The following is a 10,743-nucleotide window of genomic DNA, read 5'->3' as shown; positions in this document are numbered from 1 at the left end:
AGAAAATAACTGTCATGCATGTGAGCTGTGAGCATTTCAAATCTGAGAACTGTGTGCCTAATGCTTCTTTTACCCTCTGATTTAAGGTGTTCCAGCACATCAATTAAAGGGCCATAACTCTGCTTAGGAATCATCAATTTCAATGAAACTTCACCGGCCACTTTGTAGATACAAAAGACTCCAGCATGTCAAATTTCAGCAAAATCAGACAAGGTTTGTGTCCTTATTAGGTTACAGACTACTAATTTTACCCCTATTTCATTGACCACTCAAGTAGTTCCAGTTTAAAAATAGAGGTTTTTTCTTAAAAATTCTTTGGGGTGTTTATGGGGTGGACTGATGTTATTTTTGGGTATAGATGGAAAGGAGAGGGTTTAAAAAAAAATATAAAATTGTAAATATGTGAAATTTTGCACTTGCGCGCGTAGTAGGAAGGGTGTAAAGAGGCCCATATTTACCCTTTCCCCGAAGAGAAAGTGAAAAAAGCAGGGTAGGGGTTATTTGCGATGCCTTAGCAGGAACTGTATGCGATGAATTTTCCTGAGAGTCTGAAAAATTTTTGGACTTGAATTCTTCTTACTCTGTGCCAAGTTTCAGGTAAGTTGAGCTGGTGTAATTTTTTTAATCATTTTTTATAGTATAAAGGAATGTATAGCAAAATAATTGGTAGTCTGTGTCCTATGAGCGGGAAACGGGACACAACTTCTGTAAAACTGAAAGTAGAGACTAATTTCAAAACCCTTCATACAACTCAAAACAATTCCGGAAATATGAAATACAGACATCCCATAAGTAAAAAATAAAATTAAGAAAATTAAAAAGGTCTTTTTATTGCTTCATGACACTTTGTAAATGCACCAATCTGTACATGCATAACAATAATTCAGTTAATGGATAAAAGTTAAAGCTGAAGCTCAACCAATTGTACAAAATACTGATTAAAAAGTCAATGCATTAAAGATATCCCTGTATCTCTGCACATAAAATAAATGAAAAAGAATACATTTGTAGAAATAAGACTACATGTAATGGTACAAGCACCTCTAACATGAAAATATCAAAGAACCTGAATCAAATGAATGGCACCCTAGTATCTTAAACATCATTTAATTACTACAAAATATGCAACACTTGTATTAATAAGCTTGAACATGCAATAATTGCATGTACCAGTACATTACAGGTAGAAAACTTGTATCCAAGGACAATAAAAGTTCTCACTGGAACACACTGCCATGTGATATATACATGTAGCACTCACATTTTGCTTAATTTATTAATTAAGTTAGATTTTGACATTTTATTTTATTTTTTGTCAATTAATCTGTACATAGACCTGTATTAGCACTAAAATATCTTAATAAGTTAACCCATTAGTAAAGATAATCAAATTGAAAGAAAAACTGAGCAAGCTCACATACCCCGTGCTCCCCCAAAATTAGACGTGCTGAAATTCCCAGAAAAAATACAGGAGTCGAAATTTCCTGGTAATATACACATCTACACATTGTGTCCTAAATGTTTGCAAAGTTTGACGAAATTGTGTGCAGCGGTTTATGAGGAGTTGTGCTGACAAACTGTTCATGTTTATAATCAAGATAGGGCCAAATATTTAACTTGAAAAGTGCCAGAATTCCCCACCCCCAAAAAATAAAGGAATCGGAATTTCCTGGTAATATGTACATCTACACATTGTGTCCTAAATATCTGCAAAGTTTGAAGAAACTGTTTGCAGCAGTTTATGAGGAGTTGTGCTGACAAAAAAACAGGACTGGCGGACGACTGACACATCGACTGTCAGACTAGTCAAAAACATTATACCTCTTGCAACTTGTTGCGTTGGGTATAATTAACATACCAGACTAAACAAAATACTTGTATGAATCAGTATACAAATGTACATGGCCAAAAAAAATCATTTTTACTTCGTTTCTGAGGTTTGGCACTATCTACATGTATTAATTTAAATGTATAAAAATTCACCACAAATATATATGTGTCTATTCATTTCCCATGTGTTGGAACATTACAAAATATGAATAAATATTTTGCAAAATATAAGTGAATTTTTGGTATACAAATCATTTGATTTGGAACTGAATTTTTTACAATTACTCAAAGCAGACAAGAAAGATGAATGAGGACTTATCACCAGCCGGAAAAGGATCGAATTAAAAACTTCTTGCAAAGTGCTTTAATTATACTTTGCTCTTTTAAGCAATATTGGCTGTCACACAAGAATAATCCAGAGATATGCCTATGTACATGCAACTACCCACTCAAATGCTAAAAAGATATATTTTAAAAGTATCTGAGTTTTGTATCTTACTTAAAACAAAAAACTCTTACAAAATATACCTATTCTTTAACTTGACTTCACTAGCAGTTATTCAATAATTTCCCATTGGATTAATAATCACTTCTTTCCCTCTTTCAAACCATAGATAAACTCAATATTGAGCACGCTAACTAAGCAGAACACAAATGAAACATTTTTGTTAAGTACAGTCAGAGGTTCCAAGAGGGCTGAATCAGGGAGCATTGTGTAGTGATTGTTAAGTCAGTGTTTGTTACACTATGACGGCCATGTTGTTTGGATTTAAGATCTCAATCCAGTATCCATCTGGGTCCTTAATGAAGGCCAGGCCTTTCATCTTGCCTACAACAGAATTGATTATCTTTAGTCTTCTTTTTGAATATTAATGAATGAAATATACAATTGAAAAATGTTGATAACTGTACATGTCACATATCCCTTGATTCCTAGTTTATCTTCAACAAGTAAATAAGAAATTAACACACATTTTTATGTCAAATCTTCACCTGTATGGACATCAAAACTCGTACACATATTACAAGCTGAAATACATGCAGTATTATATCTGTATTCAGCCTATGGGAAAGTTTTTTGGATCACACAGGACATTAATGAACTGTTTTACATATCTCTACTACAACATAGGCAGCTGGTGGCATCATTTCTACTGAGTTTGGAGCTCAGAGAACCTACGTGCCTTAGGCTATTACACCCTTTTTACATTCACAGTGTATTTATCCTTAGTGGATACTTTAAAGTACGCCTTTTCCTTTTACAGAGACATAAATTAGCTTAGCTAAAATTGTAATCCTAAAAGATAATATTGCTTTGCTTCGTTTTCACAAAACTAAATAATTTGTTGCCATTACATTTGAATATGTGTACACCTAATGTATCTAATCAAAACATGTAAGTTTTTTAGGTGATGTAAGTATATACCATCATTAGGTTTCTTTACAAACTCTACTCCCAAGGACTCAAATCGCTCACAAGCCTTGTCTACATCAGGAACAACAATACCAATGTGACCTGCAATCAAACAAAGGGATAATAAGATAAGATAATAGAGTTTCTATTCAAAATTCAAAACAAGATGTGTTTGTGGAGCATAATGCCATTGATGCCTTCATATGGCAGCAACTCACAGCTAAAGTAAGTAAGTGAACCTTTAACCTCAAGGTCATGAGGTCAAAAAGCTGAAACTCAATAAAAGGTCTTTTCACAAGGACTATATACATCATAAATGAAAGCTCTAGCACCAACTATACAGAATTTTCAACAGTACATGTAATTGAAACTTTAAGCCCAAATATTGTACCCCAAGGAAAGGATTTGTCACAATGCATGTGAAATATAAAAGCCCTAGCATCAACCATTCTAATGTAATGGGCAACAAACTGTGTTAAGTCCCATTTCATTCTTACTTATTAGCTTGATCAGTTTGATGACCTGACCTAGCTGACTGCCTTAATCAGGCCAAGTCACCAAATTGGTAAGGTCTTAGATTCTCATTTTACCATTACGATAGCCTCATAAAGGTAAATCCATTTTATATACCGGTACATATTTATCCAGAAACACTAACACACACACTTACCAAACCCTCTAGGGTCACTGTTACCATTGTGATAGGATTGTTCTGGGTCATTTTCTGTCCCCCAGTTACTACAAAGTTAATAACATTCAAATAAAATAGGATTATTATTACATCTTATGTTCAGGGGTACATGTATTTTGACAGCATTGAAACAGTATTAAATTGTAAATAAGCAATTTGCTAGTAACTAGTCTATAAGAGGCAAGTGAACTACATGTCAAACCCTGACTACTATAATTTGGGCATAATACATGCAAAATACAACTTTATAGTACTGTTATTATTATGCTGAAAAAGTTACAAGAAGCATAATAGAATGTAATACTCAATGCAAGATATTTCTCTTATTAAACCAGTATAGATACAGTTCATCAATACAGACTAACAAGTCAGTGAAGTCACCCTATATAGTAACCTTTATATGTATTGTTTATCAGACAGCCTTACTGTGTAAGCTCCAGAGTGGCTTTTTGTTGGAAGCAATAGCGAGTTCTCTCTGTCTCATCCTTAGGAATATTCTCTGGTTTATCATATCCAACAAAATACAGAGAAAATGACATGGAAGGGAAATCAAATTTCTTTAGTAACCTGTGAATAGAAGGAATATTGCATTCAATATCATGATAATCCATCTGCTTGTTTTGCCAGTTAGTACCAGATGCTGTTATACCTAGTATGCTATACATGTTTTGGATACCTATATTTAGGCAATTAAATTTTTATGCGCCCGGATCGATAGATCCGAGGCGTATATTAATTTTGTCCTATCTGTCTGTCTGTCTGTTTGTTTGTTTGTTTGTTTGTTCGTCTCCAAACTTTAACCTTCGCCATAACTTTTGAACCATGAAAGGTAGAAACTTCATATTTGGTATGCATACTTCACTAATTAGGTGTTTCCAAATGACACCAATATTAATGACCTTGTGACCTTGAATGTGACCTATATGCTAAAAATAGCTTTTCTGTCTGCAAACTTTAACCTTCGCCATAACTTTTGAACCATAACAGATAGAGACTTCATATTTAGTATGCATACTACACTAATAAAGTTCTTTCAAATGACACAAAGGTCAATGACCTGGTGACCTTGACTGTGACCTATATGCTAAAAATAGCTTTTTCGCACCATAACTTTTGAACCATAACAGAAAGAGACTTCATATTTGGTGTGCATAATCCACTCATCAAGTTCTTTTAAATGACACCAAGGTCAATGACCTTGTGACCTTGACTGTTATCTAAGCTTGTATGCTAAAAATAGCTTTTTCGATTTTTGTTGCCGCCGGGCACATAGTGTTTTACAAACACATCTTGTTAGCAGTTAAAAAAAACCTAATGCACTTTCACAAATATTCAACAGTATCCATCCCTAGCACCAGAATGCCTGACACTGTGGCCATGGATGTCACAATTTTGCCTTTGGTAGAAAGTTCAATGTTTATTGCAATCATGCTAATAGCTTGACTGCTTGATTTCCAGGAGTACATGTAAGGAAGACTACTGAAGACTGATCTATTAACTTTTTACGGTTTTGCATGGCCCCACTCCTCAGGACATTGGGAGATAAAATTCACAATTTATGTTCCCCTTTACCCAAAGTTGCTACAGGTGCATACTAAAGTTTATCAAAATTGGTTCAGCAACACAAGATAAAAAACTAAAAATGTTTAAAAGATGAAAACAGATAGCAACAGTAATGTGAACAACTTGAATAATTTTCACACAATTCTTTTGAAGTGTGAACCTGCATAAAGCACTATTTATGTGACTGCATTGATTTATAATAAAAATATTTTGGCTTGCATTACCTCATTCCCATAACCTTTGTGTAGAATTCTAGTGATCTCTTGGGATCTTTCACACGAATCATGGTTTGTTGGAAAAAGAAGTCCTATGAAATGAATATAACCCAGAATCAGTACATATATAAAGTATTTTTATAGTTCCTTATTCATAATGACATATAATCTTAGATTTTGTCGATTCTTTCAGCATGTGTGTTGATAAATGTATGATCTACATAATGACTTAATTATTTTCTATATAAGGACAAAATCCTGTAACATCTCTTGACTTTGAATATTTTACCTGAACTCTTTACATTTAATAATAAGTTTTATGAAATGTGTTTTTTTTTTTTTTATTTTTTTGAGAAGTAATAATTGATAAAATGATCACTATAAATGCAATAAATAAAAGAAATTGACCAAAATCAAAGGTGTGAAGGTACAGTGTATTCACTAGTATTAATGAACCTAAATAGATTGTTTTGAAAAAAATTGTTATCCGTCAGGCAATTGACTCAATCAAATATACAGGTGTTTATGGTGCATATAGGAAATCGACTTTTATTGCAAACAGGAAAAACAAGTAACAAATGAAAGAGGCACATTGAGAGTAGAATAATGTTCATTGTTTTACGTTTACAATGATATGTGTTTATGTGGTTTTAAAGTGTAAATTTAATAGTCAATAATCGGGAACATTCTACCCCTGGTTATTTTTATTATTAATATGTAGTGTATGTAGGACAAATTGTTGAATCACAAGAAAATTTTAATACTTTTTTAAAAAATCATTATCAGGGACGTATTGTAATCAGTATATACTAACAGGATAGGCAACTTTCATAATTAAGACTCACAATATATCTTGTTCATTGCGGGATATTCCAGTCAACTTTAAAATCAAGATTTATCTAAAAACAAACATTTTATTAGAATTAAACATATTCTGAAAAACTTGCAGTGATGCAGTAGTTAGAATAATCTGTGTCTCAGGACAAGCCCTAACTATATACAGTTAGAATACAATCCCATATACTTGCAATGTAGCAAATCAAATGATTTTAAAGAAAACAAAGGTTTTGCACTAAAAATGACTACCAAATTAATCAAAAAAAACTTTTTGAGATTGTATTTACCTTTTATCCGAAAAATAATCCATATTAAGACGAAAATTTAACTAATTTTCTCATGTTTTTTCCTTGCTTCAAATTTACCTGCCAGTTAACATTCGGAACTCTCTGGATTATTTGTAGTAAATGGACTGGTTATGAGTTATCTGCTGTGTATATTTTGATACATTACAAATAAACTGAACAAATTCTTTCATTAAACCGGGTCTGTAGGTCAATATAATGTTCTATCTAGTGATGCAGGGGCCAGCCATATTACATTTTCTCTTTTCCTCTGGCATACATGCCAACTTTTGAAAATTCTCATGGGGGATTTTGCACGTGACGACAATTTTCAAAGCTTTAAATTCGCGACATTTTGTAGTGAAAATAAATGATTATGAAATACTTTTTTTAAAAATTATAATATTGATAGCACTTATTAATACAGCACAAATAAAACAATAGAAATTAAAGTTTTATTTTTCCAAATTTAAATATCTTTGCTTAATAGTTGTCACTCTGTTCTATCAATTTACATTTTGTTTTTGGTATGTACCCTTAAAATCAAGTGTCACTTTATCCCCTAAAAGTAAGTATATAGACAGTGCATGATTAATTTTATCTCGCACACAAAACAATTTGGAGAAATAGGCCTAATTAAATCATGATTTTTTTAACACAAGCCACACCCCCCACCCATCCCAAAGAAAATTAAAATTGTAAAGACTACATCATGAACATGATGAACTTTTGCAGTCTTGGTAATGCCATATGGGTCTCTGGTATTTCCTTGACATATATGTAACAAAGAAATACAATGTACAATATGAGTATGATCTATGGGAGAAAGGGGGGGGGGAGAAATTCAGTGTACCTAACATGAGAGTATTATTTAATCTAAATTATTTTCAATATTTTTTTAAATTGACAAATTATACAATATTTTTAATATTAGCAGTTAAAATCAGCAGCTACCGGGTATATATGCTTTGAAATTTTCTACTTTCGTTTTCAAAAAAACGATCTTTTTGGATTCCTATTTTATTGTTTGATTATCATTTTATTGACTTTAATTTTTGTTTTTAATACATTGACTAATAATTTAAGCCCTTAATCTATGTGTTTCACTTCGCATACCCCTTCAAACTAAAAAGATTAATCCTCTAACTGCTCCAGGCTATAAGCTACCTGTACCTGGACAGCAGCCTGTGCGTTCAAGCGAGAAGTGATTTCCTGTGGCTAATTAACTCTGCATGCTATGTAAACAATGAGACTTGTCTGTGTGCATTGAATAAACAACTCTGATATTCTTATCCCGATTGACAAAATTCGGCGGTAGGGAAACTGAAAATCTGAATTTTTTCAAATCGGGAAATTGGGGCAATTTTTCTCTCCCGATCGGGAAGGCGGGATGAAAGGGTAAAATCCTCGCCTAAATCGGGAAAGTTGGCATGTATGCTCTGGCTGTTACATATATCACTGATTATTGTAATTATAATTTGCTACTGACAATGCAGCATACGTTTAAAAGCCAGCAGTTGAACCAGGGACCTATATACTGACAGGATAGGCAACTACCACAAGTCTCTCGATATCTCGTATCTCGGGATTTCGTATGTCAACTTTAATTAATTATATCTCGAAAGCTATCGCATATTTGAGATAAAGTCCTTGAATTGTCTGTCAAAAAATCATTCAAGATTTGTTTTTAGCACGTATTTTACTCCTTCTCTTAGTAGTAATTTTGTTTCATGCAAAGTCAGCACTTGCCCCGATCGGCCATATTTCTGAGAAATTGCCGATTTCGGTGTTTGTTTTATTTATATTTGAATTATAATATTATTATGCTTTAAAATTTATCAATAAATCAATTCCTTTACATAAAAGGAATAAAAGATATTAATCAGAAAACAACCCTGTTTACTGGGAATAAGCGTAATTTGAAAAACTTGTAGTGTTGTGCGTGATGTTTTGGGTATTAAATAAACATGGCGATGAAGGAGTTGCCTATCCCATTAGTATATAGGTCCCTGGTTGAACAGACATTTTAAATTTTAAGTGGTCAACTTCATTTTCATAGTTGACCACTTAAAATTTATAATTAACACGTCATGGGTGTCCTAAGATATTAACTCTGAGGTACGAGAACTGGAAGTTAATTTAAATATTGAGTATGTGCTTGTAAACATGTACATGCACTAATGTCTTACCCAATATAATTTCCAGGCGACAGGATCTAGTTAGACTAGTGTAGTAACCGGACCACTAATCCGAGATTCCTCTGACTGTAACCCCCGCTTTTATATTATGACTTATAAACAGGTCCAGTACAATACCCTAGCTTGATGGAAGCTATATATCTCTTCCAAAGTATTTTACAAATACCTTGATCAAGGTATTTTATGTCATGAAAAATCAAAAACAGTCTTAAAAAATTAAATACTGAAAGTCAAGTTCTGAGTTTTTGTCAGTGTGTTTACTCGTGCATGAAAAACACTTAAGGAATGACTCTAATTCTTGGCCATATTATCGAATATAATCTGGTTTGGGTCAGTTTACGCTTTATAATCCGCGAAGCGGATTATAAAAAAGCGTAAACTGACCCAAACCAGATTATACTCGATAATATGGCCAAGAATTAAAGTCATTCCTTATAATTTAATTTTAAAATAATTAAACAACTTTTGATGTAAAATTGTGTTGCTTTTTATAAGTTCAAATTTACCGCGCAATAATACAACTAGTGCTGGGTATCGCGACCGAAAAATCGTATCGCGATATATTGCAATATTATATTTTGTATTGCAATATATCACGATATCAATATTTAATAATTTTTTGCTTTTCGTCAAGGTTAAATGAAAACACAAACTCAAATGACATGTATTCTCGAGTTGATATTCCAATTGCCTGATCGCGTTATTTTGGAGCAAGTGGCAAGATAAGTTTTTTTTTGTGGGAAAAAGTTGTAATACTCTGAATTTAACATGAAGGGGTTTCATATAACAGTTGTCGTCGTTTCGTTTTTGAAAGATACATGTCTCTGGTTTCTGATCACACTTCACGTCGCTTGCCGCCATATTTTACCTTCAAAAGGGCAAATAACTCTTTTTGTAACAATTTACAGCATATCGAACCCGAACCGGTATTCACAAAAAAATACAGCGATACGTATTGTGAAGAACGAAATCGGGATACACCGGTTAACCGGTAATATTGCACAGCACTAAATACAACCGTAGTAACGGAAGTGATTTGAAGCGAGGGGAGGTAATAACTGATACATAGATCTTGCAGCCATGATGTTTGTTTACATGAGGTAAGAACGAGTAATTGTTTAAAGCTGAAGGTACATTTATTAAATCTGGAATTTTCCATGGATTCCGAGGACTGGAAATGAGGGGATTGCATGGATATGATGATTAAGCTGGTCGTCAAGGGGGTGTGTCCCCATACCAAACCAGATTATACAAAATGTTATGTGTTCCTTTTTGGAAATCAACCAATGAGAGGCGAGAATACAAATAAAATTAAATTATTCTGGTATAAAAAAGAAAGCTTAAAATAACGTCTCCTCACACGACACGTTTTTATACTGATTTGTTTATATTTGAGTACTTTACATGCATGGGTGAATTTACTGACAACAACTGAGAACTTGACTTTCAGTACTTAATTTTTAAAGAATTTTTTGAATTTTCATTATACAAAATACCTTGATCAAGGTATTTTAAATACCTTGATAAAGCTATATAGCTTTATCAAGCTATATACCTTTATCGGGGTATTGTGCTGGACCTGATAAAAGCGGGTTATAGTCAGAGGAATCTCGGATTACCGGACCACAGACGACAAGATTTAGATACCTTAGTTGCTTCATCTGGTTCTTGACAAGCCTTTGCCACTTCTTCATCTGACAATCCTGCCAAG

General features: G+C 33.1%; 1 protein-coding gene across 1 annotated transcript; it reads right to left on the bottom strand.

Annotated features, from left to right (window-relative positions):
- Nucleotides 1-810: 810 nt before the first annotated feature.
- LOC134258102 (lactoylglutathione lyase-like) lies at nt 811-10,739 on the bottom strand (the record flags this gene model as incomplete). The annotated part of the gene is made up of 6 exons (XM_062740660.1): nt 811-2,659; nt 3,257-3,346; nt 3,915-3,982; nt 4,362-4,502; nt 5,723-5,805; nt 10,680-10,739. Coding segments are annotated over 6 exons (531 nt in total), but the record flags the coding sequence as incomplete, so codon positions are not given.
- Nucleotides 10,740-10,743: the final 4 nt, after the last annotated feature.

This window comes from Saccostrea cucullata, unplaced genomic scaffold, assembly GCF_032062105.1.
Source record: "Saccostrea cucullata isolate Sc308-1 unplaced genomic scaffold, CSIRO_AGI_Scuc_v1 ctg15991, whole genome shotgun sequence".
NCBI lineage: Eukaryota > Metazoa > Mollusca > Bivalvia > Ostreida > Ostreidae > Saccostrea > Saccostrea cuccullata.
The sequence above is the reverse complement of the archived record's forward strand: the minus strand, read 5'-3'. Positions and strand labels throughout refer to the sequence as shown.